Consider the following 22,927-nt stretch of genomic DNA (forward strand, 5'->3'; position numbering starts at 1 on the left):
TGTTATATATATAGTAGTTTGTAAGGGATATGTGAACATAAATATGAGTTTTTAGTACTATTTAAATCCAAATGGACTATCAGACACTTGAAACATGTACTATCTCATAGAAAAGTCGTGTGAAAATCTATCACGTAAAAGGGGTAAATTCTATCCTACAGTTCTGAACAACAATTACAAACTACAGGGTAATACTAGCACTAAGAAACATCTACAAGAATATAATCATTAAACCAGCAGGGTCAAGTTCAGGGGGTCCTGTTGTTTAAACAAGTTATGAATGTAGTAAACATCTTTTGGATATAATCATAAAATTTACGCTCCTTTAATACAGTTTTTTTTTTTCTTCCTTTTTGTGGTAAAACCGATGGTCTATTAATTAATAAGGCATTGCACCATAAGGCCCATAACTAGTCAAGGCTGATCTGATACTCCCCTACTACTTGGGAGAGAGAGAGATTACGAGATTACACTGATCCCCGCAGCACACAAAAGGCATTTTAAGAAAATACCAAGCATAGACAAACTCAAAATACAAGATTAAATAGCAATCCCAGTCTTTTCATGCCCCTAAGATCACCGATAAAATTCTCCCTACAACTTAGGTTTTTACATAACCAGGTGCTGCAAAAATTGAAACAAGTGCAGTATGACTTAACGGCCACGACCACGTCCGCGCCCACGTCCACGGCCACGTCCCCGTCCCAAAGGCTTCCCTGAAATTTAGAATGGTTTTAGAAAGACTACTAGAAGAAATTCACCAGATGCCGACAAAGAATAAACAAGAGAATATCAACATGAATGGCATTGAAGGCAGAGATAACTACAGTACCAGCAGTTGGCTTCTTGGGCTTGACCCTAGGTGCCTCTTCAACCAGCAAAGTCTCAAGATTCAAGCTGTCAGGAAGGATGTAATATCGAATATTGTTACCCCTCACGCTGAGATGATCCAGAGTCACTGGATTTTTTCCCTTCAATGTAAGTTTCACTGTCTTCAAGTGTGTATTCATACTGATATCCACACCTGTATCAAGCAAGTCAATTCACCAGTCAAAACGGCTATAGCATGCGAGTGTCTGCTTTCCAGTTAAGCAATCATTCACTTCAATAAGGAATATGCGACAGTATATCTTTCACTCTAAATACACTTAATGAAACAAATGGAACTCTGCCTAGCTTAAAAGATTCACAACTGAAGGAAAACTCAGTTAATTGAAATGTGCAACAACAAAAAAACTTCATCTTTCTAAAGGAAAACTCAGATATTCAGGCACTCATACATTTGAAACAAAAACATATTGCCACAGTAGCACGTTAGTTCTGCAAAAGGTCCTTATAGTGTACAACGAGATTCAACCAAACAATCAAAATGCACCGAGAAGCACATTAACTGATTTGCTAAATATAGAAAGTTTCCATATAAAGATGCCCTCCAGAAACGATTTGTGGAGTAGTCCTTCTGCTAAATAAAGATGAAACTTTAGGCTAAAAGGACATAATTTCCAAATAAACATCGAATGAAAGTTCGAAGTTAAAGAGTATAGATGTACTGAAAAAATGGTCAACACCCTAAAAGAACAATGGTTTTGTTTTTTGTTTTTTCTTGGAGAAGGGGGGGGGGGGGGGGGGGGGGGGGGGGGTTGTCAAATACACATTGTTTTTGGCAGAGCTTCAGTGTTTAAAAAGCATAAGTTACCGGCATCTAGCTTGCTATATGAAAGGTGCTTACTGATCCAGAGAGAGAGAATTTAAGGTTCCATTAACATACTCTCCCTATAATCAAGGGCAGAAAGCAATTGACTATGGTGCTCTTGCAAATTATTATATGAAAAATGACATCCATGAATAAAATCACCAAAAGAGAGAATATAAGGTTCCTTTAAAGTGCTTAATTCCTTATGTTGGGCTAAGGGCAGTAGTCCAGGGCAATATAACAAGAAATAGAACACTCTAACTCATGGGGACAAAACATCTCTTAAAAATGTGTTTCCCAACTAAATTAGGAAATTAATAAACAAAGCATCCTACTGTCTTCCGCTCTAATCATGCAAGGACAAATAGCTATTTCAAAACTTTATCATGAAAATTCCAAGACCCAAAACATTACATACATCAATCCAACATAAAAAAGTATCCTGAGAGATCTATACTTATATGCAAACAAAAATATTTAACATAGCAGCCCTTAACATACTGGATGGTTTTTTTTTTTTTTTTTTTTTGAACTCCATACTGGAAGGATTTATGTATCCGCTGTAAGACAGATATAATATGAAAAATGATAAAAGTTCTGAATACTTCAAAGGCGGCAAAATACTATTATATGACAAGGACTTGAAGATCCTGGTGAAGGTATAGGCACAAAAAACAAGCATTAAAAATTCAAGTAATATTCTCACCTTACCAGTTTGCCTCAGACTTGTCTGGGCCACTCAAAAACTTAGACACCACAATGAACTCCTAACAAGTTTGGCTATCGTCCAGGATATCAAATTTGTCTCCAATAAGCATTCAGTACATAACTAATCCATTTATGTGACAACTCCATGAGAACTTTGAGTAATATTGAGAGAATTTCTTAGGAGTTCTTTGAGTAATATTGACAGCTCAAGCTTTTTTGGCATAATTTCTTAAAATTCTATATAAAATACTGATTTTAGGTGCACCGAGAGAACATCTAACCTCAACTTTACCAAAAGCGAAGTCAATTGTTGGAGTGACTGATATAACTATAACCAAAGAACCCTCTAAAGTTAAAGCCATCGAGACTTCAGAGAGGTTAAATCAAAATTATATCACAGAAGCGCAATTAAATCCAGTTTTTAACATGCCTAATTCTAGTTGACGAACAATTAATCTAAGATCCCTGCAAAACCAAGCAAATACCAAAATGCTAAGTTTATAGCCAACATTTCAAATGCCGAATAATGAGGCTACAAGATTCATAAGATTGAGCAACAAATTTTCCCATTATAAACCATCGAAGAATCTGTAAACCAAAACCTAGGGTTTAACAAAAACCCTAAATATACATGAAGTAATACTAATAAAAGGCAAAGAGAGAAACCTGTGATAGTTCCATGAACAACGGTGCCATTTTTGAGCTCGATCGACACGGTCTCGTTGTTCAGCTTCATCAAAAACCTGTTCATTTTCAAAATCAGATTTGTACACAAAAAAACAAAAAAAAAAAACGGCCATAAAGTTTGAGAGAGAGAGAGAGAGAGAGAGAGAGAGAGAGAGAGAGAGAGACCTGACGAGCTTCATTTTGGGCAAGGAAGAAGCCTGGGGCTAGAAGAATCTGTGTCAAGCTAAAGGTTTCCGGGAAGGCAATCTCTACTTTCTCTCTGCTTCGTGTGTCTTCTTCCTCAGCTTCTCTGCGGACTTGGCATCTTCCCCTTGCTAGGGATTTTCTTGGAGTTTCTCGGGAACAAACAGAGTCAATGATTCGAAGAACAGATTTGGCGTCAGAAAAAAATGGGTTCGGTCTTTGTGGATTGTAGAAGCTCTAGGGTTTTGGCGTAAAAATGTGTTTTGAATTGACGGCTGGGATGTGTGGGGTGCTTGGACGGCTTAGATTAAGCGAGTTGAGCATATTGGAAATGAGTCGTTCGTTTCAAGGCGTCCGAAAAATTTCATTGAGCCGAGCGAGTCGAGTTTTGGTTGTTCGAACTCGGCTCGATGAACATCAATACAGCTCGAGCTTTAGTCGAGATTGACCAATGATCACTCCGCTTGAGCTCTGTTTGGGAAAATTTTATAGACTATAGAGCCTGAGCTCAAAAAATTATGTAAAACTTTAATAGATTAGTTTGCTTGAATTAACTACAAATTAGTTTGTACCAAATTTGATACGAGACAAAAAAATTCAAACAAGTCTGAGCTAACTTTTTTAAGCAATTCTTATTCTTAATTTATTAAGAAAATGAAAATAGTTGCCAAACACACCCTAAAAGAACGAAAAGCAAGCCTAAGTTTCATCAAAATGTTAGATTATTTCATTTATTTAAGTTTTCCCTCCTATTTGAATTTACAACTTTTCCTTTGTGTGAGTACTTTACTTTCTCTCGCATTGTATAGTTAAAAGAACTTTTTGTGCTTTATAAGAAGTTATTTTTTATATTATTTCAATTATATGACAGTATATTATATATATATATATATATATATATATATATTCAAAATAGTGTAACAATAATTTTATTACTTTTTTTTAATTAAAAAAAAAAAAAACTCAATAATTTTGTAGGGTGTGGGTACGAATTTCATTGTTTAGACTTTAGAGTGAATAGCAAGTTAATTAGTCCAATCAATCTTTAATTTATTCAGAAGGTTCGTTGGGCCATAGTGCGACTGTAGTAGGCCCAATCACGTTTGAATTATGGAGATTGAGACATAGTTACCATAATTGGAAACATGAAGCTAGGCCCAATCAGGTAGGGTCTAAATTAAATAAGAGGAAAATCAGCATACACATCACAGGATCGATCCAAGCAAATAAAAAGCTAGTGATTATGACATGGAGGAAGGTCTGAAATGAATTTAGCCCTAATGCATTTCATATAGGCCAACATTTTTCCATAGTCAGGAAGGTTCTCTTTGATTACAGAAACTTCCTTAAACTCCTGAATCCAAGCATGCAAGCGAGGCAAAGCGCTCGGATTTACCACTTTCACGCCCACTGCTTCTTCCATGCCTGAAAACCAATGAGCCAGCCACCCATATGCAATGTCCACCATTCCTATGCTGTGGCCGCCAAAAAACTTCTTCTCCCCGAGGGCTTTCTCTTCCAAGATCTTCAGAACTTCCAGTGCCTCTTTTGTTGCCTTCTCTTGTTCTTCTCCAGTGGTTTGGAAAAATGCATGAAAAATGGGGGCCTAGATTTTATTTATAAGAGAATCAGAAAAACAACCAAAACGGACGATTTTTTTTTTTTTAAAATGGTAGTAGAAATAGAGTACCTTGTGCAATCCAAACTGAATCCAGAGTCGAGCCAAGGCTCTTTCATAAGCATGTTTTGGCAGCAATGGATTCTCCGGCCACATTTCTTCGATGTATTCAAGGATGACAAGGGACTCGGCGATCGGCTTGGCACCATGGACTAGCACATGCAGGGATTTTCTTGTGAAGTGGGTTGTATTGCAATAGGAGTTGACTCTTCTTATTGGGAAGGTCTTCTTCTATGTAATCGAATTTCACACCCTTGAGCTTCAGAGCCCATATCACTCTGTGACTGAATGGGCTAGCCCAGAATCCTAGTAGCTTTACTTCTTCCATTGTTGTTGAGGGATACCTGCAGGCTAAGTCATTAATTTATAGCAACAATGGTATTTTCTTTCTTGGGCAATAAGTTTCTAGCTAGTTTGGAGGGGATGGATGACAGATGAACATTTCAATAAGTTCCTTTCCCTTCTTTTTTAAATTTAAAATTAGCTACTTTTATAACTATGAAACATGAACTTGCTCCAGAATCTTCCACTATTATATTACTTCGATTATAAATCAGTTTATGTCACATGCATGTTCTTCAACTACAACACCCTATAGTCAAAGGTCAAAGTAACTTACCCTACAAGCTATCCATAGAATAACATAAAACTAGAATTTTTTTTTTCTATATCAAGTTTTCATACAAATTTTATTTGTTATTAATGTTTTGTTTACATAGTTAAAACACCAAGTTTTTTAACTAGTGTCGTCCACTTCATGAGATGTAATCCTCAGCCAATTAAACTACAATTTGAAAACAGTTAAAACACCAATTAAGTTCCAATGAATCTTCACGAACAATTTCAATTATTTCTAATATTGAGGGCAATTAAACTAAAAAGTAGCTAATAATAATCAAGAAAGGATATCATAGAAGACATCAAAAAGTATAATGATTTGAGATTTTTGCATGCGTATATAACAAGTGATCAAGGTTTCACACTCCTTAGTAGATAAACTCGTGTTTATTTCATGGATTTTGAATACATACGGGAACTTTCATCCAACAACTTTAGTTATTCTAAAAGATAGTATAATTAGTACATGCCATAAGAAGGTGTTGAAGCAAATTTCGCAGACCGAACGACAAGCTCTTGCAAAAAAAAGCAAGTCACCGAAAAAACTCTAGCCTCCGAAGGAGTATTGGAGAGTTAGAATTTGATATTTAAGTTAGTAAAGTATTCTCAGATAAAAATGGAATGGAAAGAGATTTAGGGATGAAGAGGCCATACCTATATTGTACGGCTCCCAAATTATTTACTACTGTAAAGTCCCCAAATTTATTTAACAGGCTAGGTAAATAATCTGAAGAGTTAATTACTACTACTCCTCAATAATCAGATAACTATGCAATAAACATGTATACCATTTCTTTTACAACTACAATGGAAACAAGAATGGATCACAAATAATAACCATCTACGTACTAAACCATAATATAACTTAAAACATCATAATCATAAACTTAATGAGAACATTTGAGACTACATGCGGTGCCATGGTCACAAGCAGTGGCGGAGATACATGGGGTGCCCGCCCCTACAAAATTTTTGAAAACAAATTTCTACATGTTGATTTTTTAGTGTTTTTAAGCCTTGGCCCATATTCCTAGCCCCTACTCCTCCTCCTCTTCTTCTTCTTTTTCTTTTGTCTGCTTGACCATTCACTGGGTTTGACTTATCGATCAGCCTCTGCTTACTTCTTGGCCGAGGAAGAACCATCGAAAAATAGAGGAAGACGAGAAATTTTGAAGAGTTTTTTGCTATAGGAGCGAGAGTGGCTGAGATTCATGAGATTGTAGAATTGAAAGGTTGAGATTCAAAAGTTGAGAGAATTAGAAAGAGAATGGATGACGCGTGGACAACACTAAAAGATAGTGGTTTCTAAGGGGCAACTCAATCGACTATGAATCACACCTCATGAAGTAGAAGTCATTAATTTGAATTTCACATCCCCTCTTATGTGGGTATAAAAAAGAAAAAATAAAATAAAAAAAAAAAAAGAAAAAAAAAAGACTAAGATAGTTGGTGAAAGCTGGAAGGGAATCTAATGGTTCTTTGATTTTTGGTGGACTCCATTGGGCTTGAAAATTGGCAGTTGAAGATTGGCCCATTAAATGGTGGGTTAAAGCTGATATGCAACCCTACTTTTCAAGCCCAATAGAGTCCACCATTGACCAACTTTCGATTTGTAGCATGTAGCAAAATTAACCCACAATTTTTATTTTATTTTTCTAATAAACCCACAATTTAATAGTAGGGTTAAGTTACATAAAAAAATGGTGGGTTACATTTTGTGTCGGTTTCAAAAAAAATAAAAAAAAATAAAAATATTCAATGTATCTTTTTATTATTATTTTTTTTATTATCTTTTCTTTGTGCATTTTGTTACCTTCACCTAAACGGTAGTCCCATCCCTCCAAAGAAAAGATCCTAACTCTGCCACTGGTCACAAGGACCACACAACTCTAGTACACGGGGTAAACCAGTGTACATGGACCTTACTATGAAAATGTTAGTTATAAATAAAGTTTTATATGTTCTAAAGAAGAAGAATGTGAGAAAAGTGATTTTTAAAGAAAATAAATTTGTATCTATATATAAACATAAACATGTTTTCAAAAAAGAAAGTGTTTTAAGAAAACCACTTCAAAGAAAATGAATTTAACTCAATTGTTTTATTGCATGGTGAGCATTTTTTGCTCATCCATTTTCATGTTTTATTTCGAGGTTATGAGCAAGGAATATAAAGCCAAAATGTGGAGTTAGGAGATCCATAGATGGAGAGCATTGCCATGAAATGTTTTATTTTAAACAAATGTAATTACACAACGAGGAAAATGTTTATAATTGTGGAACGTTGTTATCGTCATGATGTTATTTTAAAGATTTTGACCAAGTGTTTCCACATTCAATGAATTTTAAAATTTGATGCCATTATTTATCATGCATTTATGACAACATGCATTTAGATAATTATTATAATAAACCTTATAATGCTTTGCGCCGTTGAGAGAACAAGTTGAGAAACCTAATCCTAATGAGTTGGAGGCGTTACGGGTTGTGGCCTTTATCAACAATCTAATAAATGGCCGTAAGCGAGTGATCAATAATCTTCCATGAAGATAGCTATGTATGGTCATGTGATAATCAACCAAGTACAAGATCTAAAAGGTATTAACAAATTAATGGTTAATGGTCATGTGTATATATATGTCAATGATAAAATGTTAAGCATGTTTTGATTTAAGTACAATTGGTTAATTCATAATTGATATGGTTAATTATCTGCTACCCTTTCAACGATCGCCAGCTATATATATATATATAGTTTTATGTGTTATACATGTAAAAGGAAGAACACGTGTTCAAATTAAGGAAAGGATGTATTGTCCCTTTGGAAAACGACATGGTGTTTAAAGTGATTGAACAAAATACGGGAGAAAGAAATTTATCAAAACAAGGGTTCGTGTCACACATGTTTAATTAATTGGATATCACATGTAAAATGTTTATTTTACGACCATAATCACGTAGCCAGTTAGGAAGCAAATGAGCCAGAGGGGTACGTACATATAATATATATGAACTCATAGCACGATGGGTTTTACTTTTCTGGTTCTTATAAGATGGTAACCAAGCTTTCGCTGTCTGTGTTATGTTACTAAAAGTTACGTATTTCTATTGAGCTTGTGGTTTCATAAAGAACAATTTTAAAGCGTGTTTCTGCTACAATGATGTAACGTAATAGTAGTTGTACCACGTGGATTGTCACATTTATTTCATTGGGGGCATGGATTGCATGGATTACATGGAGATCGGATAAAAGATGCTTTTTTAATGTTGCTCTGTCTTGTTCGGTCGGCATTGTTACCAAATTCTCAGTGTGTTATCCTCATGGCCATGAATCATGATGTGTTGTCCGACAGAATATGGACCACAATAGTTGCCGTGGGCTTCTAGTCCACAATATATAAAGAGAAGCATTCACATCAGCATCGATCTACATATATATTTAGCTAAATTTAAACATTTTGAATAACGTACGTCTAATGATATTGTCAGAATTATTTGCTTGTTGAGAATGAATTTAAACCCACAAAATATTATAATATTAATTTAAATGATTAATTAATTTAATAATTAATCACTTTGAATTTTGCTTAATTTTGATTTATTAGATATATATACTAATTAACCGTGTTTATCTTGTTACATTTCAGATATTCACAAATTCGAGCGCCTACCATATATACCCTTTGTAACGCAGTAACACCATAAACAAAATTAACTGGTAATTAATATTTACAATGCGTCACTCCATTCACATGCATTTGGGAAACACAAGGGGACCTTGAAATCTCATTATAAGAAGAAAGTGTATGCAATTGAAGATTTCACTTAAACACAAGCAAGATAGTCACTACCGTACCCGGACTTTAAACTAAAGCATCAAAGGTAAATATCCATCAATATTGTTTCAGTATAAGATCGGTAATCAAAGTGTTAAAGACAAACATTACAAACCAAGGCCGAAGGTACTAAAACATTAAACACAATCAAGTACTAGAACAAAAGTCAAGCACTTACGTCAAGATCCTTATAATTAACCTCTGCTGGAATATTTCATATATAAAATATTCCAACAACCTCAACCACATGCTCATGGTCAATTTGAAGAGTTTTAGTTCAAACATAACCTCAACCACATGGTCGTGGTCAATTTGAGGAGTTTTAGTCTAAACACATTGAATGTGAGATACACGTTGTGCAAAAAGTGATGAAGTTGCTGAAGAAATGGGTACGTGGCAATTGCTCAATTATTCAAAAAAGCAAGAATAAAATGGTTGGGTAGCAATTTTGTAATTTTATATGGATATGATTAGTAATTTCATTTGGACCTAATGGAAACACAGGGGGACCTTTAGATCTCATTATAAGAAGCAAGGGTATGCAATTGAAGATTTCACTTAAACACAAGCAATATAGTCACTAGTACCGGACTTTAAACTAAAGCATCAAAGCTAACATAAATATCCATCAATATTGTTTCAGTATAAGATCCGTAATCAAAGTGTTAAAGATAAACATTACAAACCAAGGCACAAGGTACTAAAACATTAAACACAATCAAGTACTAGACCAAAAGTTGAGCACGACAAGATCCTCATAAACAACCTCAACCACATGCTCATAGTCAAATATTTGAAGAGTTTTAGTCCAAACATAACCTCAACCACATGGTCGTGGTCAATTTGAGGAGTTTTAGTCTAAACACATTGAAAGTGAGATACACGTTGTGCAAAAAGTGATGAATTTGCTGAAGAAATGGGTACGTGGCAATTGCTCAATTATTCAAAAAAGCAAGAATAAAATGGCTGGGTAGCAATTTTGTAATTTTATATGGATATGATTAGTAATTTCATTTAAAAGTTATTGTTAACATGATTAATATAAGTTGAATATAATGTGATTAATTCCGTTAGAGGTACGTAACAAAAATTTAAACAGAAATTTTGATTTATTACAATTCAAAAGTCAATGAAATATAATAAAAATTGTAAGATCCAAATTGATATTCATATTTATAAAGTCTAAAGATAATGTTTTTTTTTTAAGAAGTACCCTTTATAATTATATTGAAAATGTTAAATTGAAAAATATTTTTATTAATAAAAGGTAACACGCAAATAGTGCAAGCGTCACCTTTTGGAAGGTGATGTCCATTGTTCAAGCGGAAGGTGACGTTGGCCCTAAGAGTCACATTGTTCAAGCGTCACCTTCCAAAAGGTGACGTTTGGCCGTAAGAGTCACATTGTAATGATGTTTTCACTATACGCATGTTATCATTATTGAATCTAGTCACTATGTTTAAAGTCTTTTGCCAAGAGTCATTATGCAAACATCACTACATCAATAATGACCTTTTTTGGGCTTAAAACGTCATCTTCCAAGAGCAACTATAAATGGTTTTTTTTTGGTACTGATTTAAAAAAAGTTTGCTTTAGTTTGGACATTAAACGTAATTGTGTAATGATGTATTAATTATGAGAACTTAGAATAAAAATGAGGGTTTCATAGTCCATACTAATTAATAAAATGACACTTTCACCTCCCATAAAAATGCGGTAGAGGATGAGGATATTAACTCAAAAATCATTGTGTGTGTGTGTGTGTTTTAAACAAAAAGAATATGTAACACTCCCAAAATTATCACCTTAATTTTTTTCTTCTCATTACTGAATGTATAAGATAACACTAATTGGGTACTAATTGAAAACATAGAACCATACACGTACGTAATATAAGATAAGCAAGATGTCATAGTCTACTAAATCCAAACTTGATCGGTCCATTGTTTTTACTAACGTTTTGTGTGTCGCCTCTGATGCTTGTGGCACACCGCCTAACAAGAGGACCAGAAAAACATGCTTTTATAAGCATGAAGGTCGGTCGTTGTAGGTACTAGGTAGGAAGGAAACCAAGTCCGCAACTTGGACAATGATAGAAGTAGGCAAATGTTTCCAATTGGAATTATATGACAAACAACTAATCTAAGACCAAATAGTGAAAGGAGAAGCTGATGGAACCCACCGATTGATTGGTTTCAAGGCATGCCACGTCAACAAAACCAATTTAAGAAAATTAGAAACATGCAAGCAAGCTCCATCGCTCCACGGCTGACTGACTTGCATGTGAAAGTGTCATTTTCTAAGCCATGCTATATATAGATGCCAATGCCTCTTTCTGTTTCTCAAACCTAGCTTCTCATTTTTTCCAGCTAATTAGAGAAAGAGAAAGAGCCGTTGCCATATCATGGCTAACTGGGGATATTTGCATGGTTACTCCACCTTAGAAAATGACTATCTTCCCTTAACCATTATCTTCATCTTTCTTACTACGTTCCTTTCAATCTTTCTTCTCAAATTCAAGTCAAAATTCCATAGAAACAGTGAGCAAAGGCCACTCCCACCAGGCCCAACTCCATGGCCTATAGTTGGGAACCTCCCGGAATTGTGGAGGAACAAGCCAACATTTCGGTGGATACATGGCCTTATGAAAGAACTCAACACGGAAATCGCTTGTCTCTGTCTGGCAGGTGTTCATGTTATCCCAGTGACCTCACCGGAAATTGCCAGGGAGTTCTTGAAACAATGCGATTCAATGTTCGCATCAAGACCTCTTACAATGGCGACTGAGTATTCTAGTCGTGGATTCAAGACGATAGCTCTTGTACCATGGACAGATCAATGGAAGAAGATGAGAAAGGTGGTGGCTTCCAATATAATCAACTCCAAAACACTTCATTGGCTACTTAATAAAAGGACAGAAGAAGCTGACAATCTTGTTCGGTTCGTTCGTAACCAATCCGAGAAAAGCAACTGTGTTGTGAACGTGAGGCTTGCCATACAACAATATTGTGGAAACGCAATAAGGAAGATGGTGTTCAACAAACGATACTTTGGAAAAGGAAGTAATGATGGAGGGCCTGGAGTTGAAGAAGTAGAATATATTGAATCACTATGGAGCTTACTCAATCATATTTATGCATTTGCTTTGTCAGATTACATCCCATGCTTACGAGCGCTAGACTTAGATGGTCATGAGAAGATAGTGAGTGAGGCTATGAGAATTGTTAGCAGCTATGAAGAACCGATCATCGATGAGAGAGTCGAGCAGTGGAGAGATGGGAAGAAGAAGGAGGCTGAGGACTTGCTTGACGCTTTCATTTTGGCAAAGAATTCGAATGGGGAACCAGCTCTATCAGTAGAAGAGATCAAAGCTCAAATCACGGCAAGTTAAAATTAATTATGTCTGACCCTAATTATAAATAAATGCATGCAAATACGGATGCGGTTATTGGCAATATTCACATCTACATCCGCATGCATGATGTGGTTATCACTTTTAGAAATTTGCACTATTCAATTACTATCTACATCATGCGATTACTATATATCCTCATTCCCATGGTTATTGCAGTTATTAAATGCGGCTATTATCCATTGTTCGCATACATTTGAGGTAATGGAGCTTTTGAGCCTTCTCTAGGGCTCTATTAAAGCCTTCTTTGGGTTGCATATGCGGATAGTATTTTTGCTAACCACATATAGATATGTATATGTAGATAGCTGGTAACGAATAGTTGTTAATATCTGCCCGCATTTAAAGCCCTAGTATATATATTTACTATCCTATATATTACAAGACAATTTATAGCATGCGTAAATTTGTCTTGGGTAATTAAATTTAAATTAATGTGTCATGTGAGTGTATATATATGAGAAATGTTATTTATTACCGTCATACAATTGAAATGACATAGAGTGAAAATCAGGCATTGAATTTTCTTTTTTAAAACGTCTTTATTGATCAAATGGTTGATTTTCATTGTCACATTATTTCACTTATATGATAATCGTATAACCGTTTAGCAAATAACAACGTTCATTATATTGGCGCGCAATAGCTAGTTTTGATTAATGATTTTTTTTTCTTTTTTTGGTAAGTGTTTTGATTTAATAATTTCTAAAAACCGGCTGCTTTGGACCCTTCTTTTTCCCCTCAAAGTCTAATGATTAAAAAAATACAAAAAAAATACAAAAAAAAAAATAAAATTTGAGTCCAATCATTTTCATTAACGTTTTATCGCTTAACCTAATATAAGTTTAATTTGTCAAATATGAGTATTGACCACATAAACATTTTACAAATATTTATAAAGCTAATGTAGCAAGGTCTAATAATTTTTAAATTAACTACCTATTAAACTGTCACATCAATTTTGTGAGATATTTATGCTGTACATATTTCATGCAGGAATTAATGCTTGCATCAGTGGATAACCCGGCCAATAACGTAGAGTGGGTGCTATCAGAAATGCTGAACCAACCGGAGGTCCTCCAGAAAGCGGTAGATGAAATTGATAGGGTGGTTGGAAAAGAGAGATGGGTTCAAGAATATGATATTCCAGAGCTCAATTATGTTAAGGCTTGTGCAAGGGAAGGCTATCGTCTTCACCCAGTTGCACCATTTAACGTACCCCATGTCTCAATGCAAGACATGACTGTCGCCGGCTATTTCATACCAAAAGGAAGCCATGTCCTTTTAAGCCGGTATGGGCTTGGCCGCAATCCTCGGGTTTGGGAGGAACCATTGAAGTTCAAACCAGAGCGTCACCTAATCAAGAAGGATGAATCATCAGCAAATCTCAAGGAGGTCAATCTTACAGAAAATGAGCTGCGCTTCATTTCGTTCAGTACTGGAAGGCGGGGTTGCATGGGCGTTCAACTTGGGACGTCCATGAATGTGATGCTTTTGGCAAGGCTTCTTCAAGGGTTTTCATGGAGTTTCCCACCGAACATGGAGGAGATTGACCTCTCTGAGTCTATAAATGACCTTCTCAAGGCCAAGCCCTTGCATGCCTGCGCAAAGCCACGTTTGGCTCCTAAACTATATCCCGCTTAACTATAGACAGAAATTCTCTGCGTGCGGATTTTATTATTTAACCAATAAAAAAATTTGAATTGAATTTGTAGCAAGCGCATATAATGTAATTTTTCAACGATTTAGATTTAATTTCAAATTGTTTCTTAAAAAACAAAGAGTATGTGAAGTTAAATCTAGAACATTGAAAAAACTTATACCATATATATTTATGGTACAAGTTTTTATGTAGCATCTAAACGTTTATGAATGAATAAAGATTTAATTGTTATTATATGCCGCTTTATGTCTTCTTTTTTTTTTTTTTTTTTGTGTTTTTATTTATATAGTTAACTTTGTTTACTGTTAAACGATGTCAATTGATCATTGCCTCAACTGTTAGGAACTTTTTTTTCTTTTTTTTTTTTTTTTTTTTTTTTTTTTTAAAAAAAAAATCAAATAAGAGAAAGTGGGTTACAGAAGAACAACTGTTAGGAACTAACGTAAAAAAAAAAAAAAAAAATACCACAAGGGCGCATAATATAAACCACAACAGTTACAATCTTAATTAGAACCCCAAAAGTAAAACCCATTGTATCTACCCCTCTAGCTTATTCGCTTCTCACGTAGTTACAGTTGTAAAATAAACATTAAATGTAGACTTAAGAGTCAACAATTCAGTAAGTAAACATATTCAATCATACGAGTCTGTGCCCTTGTTTGGTAAGTTTATCTCTCCCTTATTTCGTTGAATAACCTTAAACACCATGTTTTTTTTATCCAAAGGGTTAATAAAACCTTTCGCTTAAACATGTGCATGTTCTGACTTTAAGAATACAAAGTAGTAGTTGCAATTAAATTCTTTTAAAGTAAACACCAATACTTTCATTTCTCTTTGCTTTAACTTGAATCATCAAACCGTGGATACGGCTATTCTTCCATTTACATGTATAAAACATAAAAAAATAAAACAAATATAATTAATCTTTGAAATCTAGCTAGCAAATAATCATATAAAAAATGAATAAAGAACTTAAATAAAATTATCACTGCCATACACGTACATACTACAATCTCTGTGACTACTTTATTTCCCTTATCTTTTCCTTTAACCATTTGTTAATAAGACCTTTTAGATCCTGTACTTGGTTGATTTTCACATAACCATTCATATATAATTATCAGATTGTTGTCACATGAATATATGGTATTGTAACTTTGTTATGTTCATGAAAGTTATGTATTTCTAGTACTGTTTTGATTGTGTCAATAAATAAGTGGTTTCATAAGAGAAAAGATAAAGAACAATTTTATAGCCGATTTCCGCTGCAATGATATAAGGTAACAGTAATAGCACCACATGGATAGTCGTCTTCTTTATATATTTCATTGGGGGCATTACATGGAGAGTACTCTAAAAGATGCTTTTAATGTTGCTATCGGAGAGGTCTTGATCAGGAGCGTTTAATTAAGGAGAAACATGGAGGATAATCAAGAATGTAGCCTTTGGCTCGAAATATATTTGGTTCACGAGTTATTGTTGTATTTCTTTATTTTATTTTACCATATAAACATATATGCTGTAGGACATTGTAATTGTTACAATGAAATATTGTAAATAAAAAATTATTTATGAACATTTTGTTCACTAAATAGATTTTATTTTTTATTTTAATAAATAAATTTCTTATTTGGGACCTTGAAAGCCATCGCTATTTGTTCATGACAATTTGGAGTTAGGACCACAAAATAAAGAATTAATTGTCGCTAATTAATGTCTAAGCTATTAGTGAATAGTGACGAAACAATTGTTGTCTGTCACTAATATTCATGAAAACACAGTTGTCGTCACAACTCGCTAATATGGGAGCTATTAGCGACAATGTCTAGCTCACGATGTGGTTTTTGGTCACGTCCATCGATGATCAAGTGGCTGTGAGGGATATCTATCATAGTGGGATGTGGCTTTTAAAGCTGCATTCTTTAGCTGACTTTAATGTTTTTGGATTTTTCTTCCAAGCTCTGAGGTGCTTGTAATCAATATTAGTTGAGTTATTTTTGGATTTTTCTTCCAAGCTCTGAGGTGCTTGTAATCAATATTAGTTGAGTTATTGAGTTTAATTTACTTTTATTTTTGTTTTGCTTTTCCCTATATCTTGCCTATGTAATTGTTCTATTTATTTTTTTCTAATTACTATGTAATTGTTCTATTATTTGCAATGAAGTTGTACTTACAAGTCTTTAAGGAGTAACTCAATCGGCAGTGGACCACGCCTCATGAAACGGAGGTCACTAGTTCGAATCCCCCTCCTCCTTCCTTTGTGTGGACATATTTAAAAAAAAATTGTACTTACAAAAACTAAAAAGAAAAAAAAAAAAGGTGGCTGCGAGGGCATTGTGGTCTTAAAAATACAAGTATTATTATTGTCAATGAACATGTATGTCATCCAGAATAATCTTTTGAATTAAATACTTAGACGGTTAGTGGTTAATAACCCTAATAAATGCTAATTGCTAACCACTTTTCAAAAGAAAGGATTAAAAAAAAAAAATCCAAAAAAATGCCGTTTCTATGATAATATGATAACACTCTACTACATATGACATTGTTTCTAATATATATATATATAGTGGTTAGCGATTTTTTTAAAACTTAAAACCGCTAATCGTAACTGCTTAGATGGTTAACGGTTTTTCCTAACCGCCGCCTTTACAACCCTACTTTTTGGTATTTGAATTTTAGGGACTTTATTTATTTATTTTTATTTAAGCTTCATTTTGTTTTATAAATGATACTTCGTTTATGGGTAAATACTAAGACCGTGTTTTTAAGAGGTACCTTAATCGGCTGGGATCACACCTAATGAAGCGGAGGTCACTAGTTCGAACCCCCCTCCCCCTTCTTGCGCGGACATGTCAAAAAAAAAAAAAAAAACAAAGACGGTACCTCTATATTCATCTTCCGTCAATAAAACTAATGAATTTTCATGTCACTGCCATTTAGCCCATTTAAAAATGTTAGACTTGTCCCTAATGCCATATCATTTATCGGACACAAATTTTTTCTAAATTGGTTTGGAGAAAATTTCATTCAACTTATTTTAACAAGTGACAAATGTCATTTAATTAACATCTTTGTGTTTCTCAAAATTTAATGTTTGGGTTCCTAGATTAGTAGAATGACAATGAATGACTGTTAAGAATATTAAAAAAAACATATGAGAAATAACACTTGACACTCATTGAAATAGGTTGAAGCTAAAACATTTCAATTTAGAGGAAATTTCTGTCCATGATGTTTATCTTACCCGTCCACTTCAGTGCCACACCAATAAATTAAATCCTTGGTCTTCCTAATTCCCAATTTCAAACTAAATCTGAACTATATTCCATGTGATGAGAAGCTCGCAATCTCTCTCTCTCTAGTGGCCTTCACGATCGTCGATTTTTCGTCGTTCATCATAATACGGAAAGCGACGCCGTGTCAAGAATTGAAGGCGCTCAACGTACGCCCACCTGTTCCAGTACTGATCAAGAGAGAAAAATAGGTTCCAGATGAGCAACGAGTCTCTCTCAGAAATCTCCTCCTAATCTTGATGCTTTTTCTTTTGTTTTATTTCTTCTTTCAAAAGTTTGAAAATATGTGGGGTTGGGTCGTGGGATTAATAAATAAAAATAATAATACTAAAGAAAATTCTGCAGGTTAATTTGCACTAGGTGGTTCTCCCATGGCCACTCACGGTGGATTGCAATTTGCAATCTATTTATGGATCGGGGCGATAGGTGGGTCTGGTACGTGGTCCTCTTAATTAATGTCAACGTTTCTGAGTGGAGGAGATATATGATGGACGTTTTCATCACTCAATGCAATGATTTTTTTAAGGCTTAATTTTTGCGATATATCCTCTATGGGTGAAGATAAAAGCACGCCGGCAATTTTTTTTTTTTTTGATTAAAATATTAAAAAAAAATGTTTGTTGCCTGGGCCTAGCACGAGGCGTGCTGTGAATCACGGCCCATCCTCTATATATCTTGATATAATTCAATCTTGAAATTGGATAGATGCCCTATATATATAGAGTAATGATGGAAAGCACGCCTGGCGTGCATCAACAGTGATGCACGCCAGGCACAAAATTTTTTTTTTTTATTATTTTATTATTATTTTATTATTTTTTTTAAAAAAAAAAAAAAAAAAAAAAAATTTTTTTGCACTGGCGTGCGTGGGCGTGCCACGCACGCCGCGTGCTTTGCATCATTACTTATATATATATATCAGCAACTTAATTGGACTCGAAAATGAAACTGCACAATCTAGGACTCCCAAGTGGAAAACTTAACAAATGACAATTAAGCGTGGGGCTTTTATCTTATTCGGCTTTGGTTTTAATATTTTGCCCATTTTTTGTTTATTTCCGTGCAAGATTTGAGCAGATTTATCATTAAATCTGTGAGATCACATGTAAATTCTACAAATTTAATGACGAATTTGCATAAAAATAAACAAGAAATGAGTAATAAATGAATGCGTAATACTTTTCATAATCTGACATGCAGATGTATCATGCCAATGTCATATACATTAAGAGGAATGATTCTATACAATTTTTTTTAAAAAAATTATAATTTTTAAATGACGTGAAAGAAAGTAGCTTGAAAAATGCTCTCAATAAAAAATGTGACATTTTAAAATCTACAATATCCTGAACGGGGAAGGAGACTTAACTAGCGTGTAGACCTCCAGCATGTCTTGTCGTTGGAGTTATAATGATGTCTCTTTTTGTGATTCAAAATAATAAAAATATTTTGTATAAGATTAAAAAATAAATTTTTGTTTTAAAAAAAGACAAAATAATTAAAGAAAAAAACATGAAAAAAATGAAAATTCTAAAGAAATGAGTGATTTTTGGCGCAGAAGGTCTCTCTCTGTATATTATGAGACGCGCCCAAAAAGTGATGTAGCGGAAGACTTCGTAACCAAAGGGTTAGGAGCTTCTGGGTCTCCTAACCTGATAAACAACACTCAATCCGCATATTGACACACAACACAATTCGTAGATTGTAGGATAAATTCTCCGCAGAGAAAGTTGAGAGAATTTTCAAATATATTTGAATGTGTTTGGAATTGACAGTTGGGATGTGTGGGATGCTTGGACGGCTTAGATTAAGCGAGTTGAGCATATTGGTAATAAATCGTTGGTTTCAAAGGCATCCGAAAAATTTCATTGAGCCGAGCAAGTCGAGTTTTGGTTGTTTGAACTCGGCTCGATGAACATCAATACAGCTTGAGCTTTAGTTGAGATTGACCACCCCGCTTGAGCTCTGTTTAGGAAAATTTTATAGACTATAGAGCCGGAGCTCAAAAAAATATGTGAAACATCTACTTAATTTTTACATGCTAAAGAATATATGTTACTTTAATAGATTAGATTGTATGAATTAACTACAAATTGGTTTGTATCAAATTTCTGTCTTATACGAGCATATATGACAAAAAAAATTCAAACATGTCTGGGCTAACTTTTTTGAGAAATTCTTGTTCTTAATTTTTTAAGAAAATGAAAATAGTTGCCAAACAGGCCGTAGAAGAAACAAAAGCAAGCCTAAGTTTCATCAAAATGTTAGATTATTTCATTTAATTAAGTTTTTCCTCCTATTTGAATTTTCAACTTTTCCTCCATGCGAGTATTTTTTACTTTGTCTCTCACATTGTAAAGTTAAAGGAACTTTTGGTGCTTTATAAGAAGTTTTTTATATTACCTTAATTATATGACAGTATTTTATATATATATATATATATATATATATATATATATATATTCAAAATAGTGTTACAATAATTTTATAACTTTTTTTTAAAATAAAAAAACAATAATTGGAATGGGGTTGGTAGAATTTCATTGTTTAGAGTGAATAGCAAGTTAATTAGTCCAATCAATCTTTAATTAATTTTTCCGAAGGTTCTTTGGGCCTTAGTGCGACTTTAGTAGGCCCAATCACGCGTTGAATTATGGAGATTGAGACATAGTTACCATAATTGGAAACATGAAGCATACTCATCAGGAAGGGTCTAAAATAAGAGGAAAATTAGCATACACATCACAGGATCTATCCAAGCAATTAAAAAGCTAGTGATTATGACATGGAGGAAGGTCTGAAATGAATTTAGCCCTCATGCATTTCATATAGGCCAACATTTTTCCATAGTCAGGAAGGTTCTTTTTGATCACGGAAACTTCCTTAAACTCCTGAATCCAAGCATGCAAGAGAGGCAAAGTGCTCGGATTTACCACTTTCACTCCCACTGCTTCTTCCATGCCTGAAAACCAATGAGCCAGCCACCCATATGCAATGTCTACCATTCCTATGCTGTGGCCGCCACAAAACTTCTTCTCCCAGTCCCCGAGGGCTTTCTCTTCCATGATCTTCAGAACTTCTAGTGCCTCTTTTGTTGCCTTCTCTTCTTCTTCTCCAGTGGTTTGGAAAAATGCATGAAAAATGGGGCCTAGATTTAATTTATAAGAGAATCAGAAAAACAACCAAAACGAACGATTTTTTTAATTTTATTTTTAAAGTTAAAAAAAAAAGGTAGTAGAAAAAGAGTACCTTGTGCAAAACAAACTGTTTCCAGAATCGAGCCAAGGCTCTTTCATAAGCATGTTTTGGCAGCAATGGATTCTCCGCCCACATTTCTTCGATGTATTCAAGGATGACAAGGGACTCGGCGATCTGCATGGCACCATGAACTAGCACAGGGATTTTCTTGTGAAGTGGGTTGTATTGCAATAGCAGTTGACTCTTCGTATTGGGAAGGTCTTCTTCTATGTAATCGAATTTCACCCTGTGACGCCCAGAATCCTAGTAGCTTCACTTCTTCCATTGTTGTTGAGGGATACCTGCAGGCTAAGTCATTTTTAGCAACAATGGTATTTTCTTTCTTGGGCAGTAAGTTTCTAGCTAGTTAATTTGGTGGGGATGGATGACAGATGAACATTTCAATAAGTTCCTTTCCCTTCTTTTTTAAATTTGAAATTACCTACTTTTATAACTACGAAATATGAACTTGCTCCAGAATCTTCCACTATTATATTACTTTGATTATAAATCTGTTTATGTCACATGCATGTTCTTCAACTTCAACTCCCTAAAGTCGAAGGTCACCCTACAAGCTATCCATAGAATAACATAAAACTGGAGTTTTTTTTTTTTTTTTTTTTTTTTTTTTTTTTCTATATCAAATTTTCATACAAATTTTATTTGTTAATATTTTGTTTACATAGTTAAAACATCAAGAATTTTAACTAGTAATCTCTACTTTATGAGGTGTGATACTCATCAGTCAATTGAACTTCCATTTGGAGTCAGTTAAAGCACCAATTACGTTCTAATGAATCTTCACGAACAATTTCAGTTATTTCTAATATTGAGGGCAATTAAACTAAAAAGTAGCTAATAATAATCAAGAAAGAAGATCATATATAGAAGACATCAAAAAGTATAATGATTTGAGATTTATGCGTATATAACAAGTCAAGGTTTCACATTCCTTATAGATAAACTCGATCATGTTTATTTCATGGATTTTGAATACATACGGGAACTTTCATCCAACAACTTTAGTTATTCTAAAAGCTGGTATAATTAGTGCATGCCAAAAGAAGGTGTTGAAGCAAATTTCGCAGACTGAGAGAAAAGCTCTTGCCAAAAAAGAGTAAGTCACCGAAAAAACTCCAGCCCCCCAAGGATTATTGGAGAGCTAATATCTGATACTTAAGTTACTAACGTTTTCTCATAGAAAAATGGAATGGAAAGAGATTTTAGGGATGAAGAGGCCATACCTATTGTACCGCCCCCAAATTTATTTAACAGGTAAATAATCTGAAGAGTTACTACTTCTCAATAATCAGATAACCATGCAATAAACATGTATATCATTTCTTTTACAACTACAATGGAAACAAGAATGGATCACAAATAATAACCATCTACGTACTAAACCATAGTATAACTTAAAACATCATAATCATAAACTTAATGAAAACATATGAGGCTACAGGCGGTGCCATGGTCACAAGCAGTGGTGGAGATACGTGAGTGCCCGTCCCTACAAAAATTTTGAAAACAAATTTCGACATGTTGATTTTTTAGTGTTTTTAAGCCTTGGCCCATATTCTTCTTTCTCCTAGCCCCTACTCCTCCTCTTCTTCTTCTTCTCTGATTCACCATTAACCAGGTTTGGCTTATCAGTCTTTGCTTACTTCTTGGCCGGGGAAGAACAATTGAGAAATAAAGGAAGACGAGAGAAATTTTGAATAGTTTTTTGCTATAGGAGTGAGAGTGGCTAAGATTGAGATTGTAGAATTGAAAGGTTGAGATTCAAAATTTAAGAGTATTAGAAAGATAATAATGGATAGATGACTCGTGGACAACACTAAAAGATAGTGGTCCACAAGGGGTGGCTCAATCAGCTAGGGACTATGCCTTATGAAGCGGAGGTCATTAGTTTAAATCTC

General features: G+C 34.3%; 3 protein-coding genes and 1 pseudogene across 3 annotated transcripts; 1 reads left to right on the forward strand and 3 right to left on the reverse strand.

Annotated features, from left to right (window-relative positions):
* Positions 1–484: 484 nt before the first annotated feature.
* Positions 485–3,521, reverse strand: LOC132179911 (small nuclear ribonucleoprotein SmD1a). The gene is made up of 4 exons (XM_059592715.2): positions 3,254–3,521; positions 3,068–3,144; positions 833–1,024; positions 485–716 (listed from the first exon to the last, which is right to left on the reverse strand). Exons 1-4 carry the CDS (start codon positions 3,265–3,267, stop codon positions 655–657), a joined length of 345 nt encoding a protein of 114 aa, XP_059448698.1. The 5' UTR covers positions 3,268–3,521; the 3' UTR covers positions 485–654.
* Positions 3,522–4,505: 984 nt separating this feature from the next.
* On the reverse strand, positions 4,506–5,277 carry LOC132178337 (putative glutathione S-transferase; annotated as a pseudogene).
* A 6,527-nt stretch (positions 5,278–11,804) lies between these two features.
* On the forward strand, positions 11,805–14,456 carry LOC132178338 (phenylalanine N-monooxygenase-like). The gene is made up of 2 exons (XM_059590785.2): positions 11,805–12,782; positions 13,809–14,456. The coding sequence occupies exons 1-2, from the start codon at positions 11,805–11,807 to the stop codon at positions 14,454–14,456; spliced, it is 1,626 nt and encodes a 541-aa protein (XP_059446768.2).
* Positions 14,457–20,542: 6,086 nt separating this feature from the next.
* LOC148586541 (glutathione transferase GST 23-like) lies at positions 20,543–22,250 on the reverse strand. Its single transcript, XM_088515685.1, has 3 exons — positions 22,198–22,250; positions 21,021–21,255; positions 20,543–20,923 (listed from the first exon to the last, which is right to left on the reverse strand). The coding sequence occupies exons 1-3, from the start codon at positions 22,248–22,250 to the stop codon at positions 20,543–20,545; spliced, it is 669 nt and encodes a 222-aa protein (XP_088371811.1).
* Positions 22,251–22,927: the final 677 nt, after the last annotated feature.

This window comes from Corylus avellana, chromosome 4, assembly GCF_965113065.1.
Source record: "Corylus avellana chromosome 4, dhCorAvel1.hap1.2, whole genome shotgun sequence".
NCBI lineage: Eukaryota > Viridiplantae > Streptophyta > Magnoliopsida > Fagales > Betulaceae > Corylus > Corylus avellana.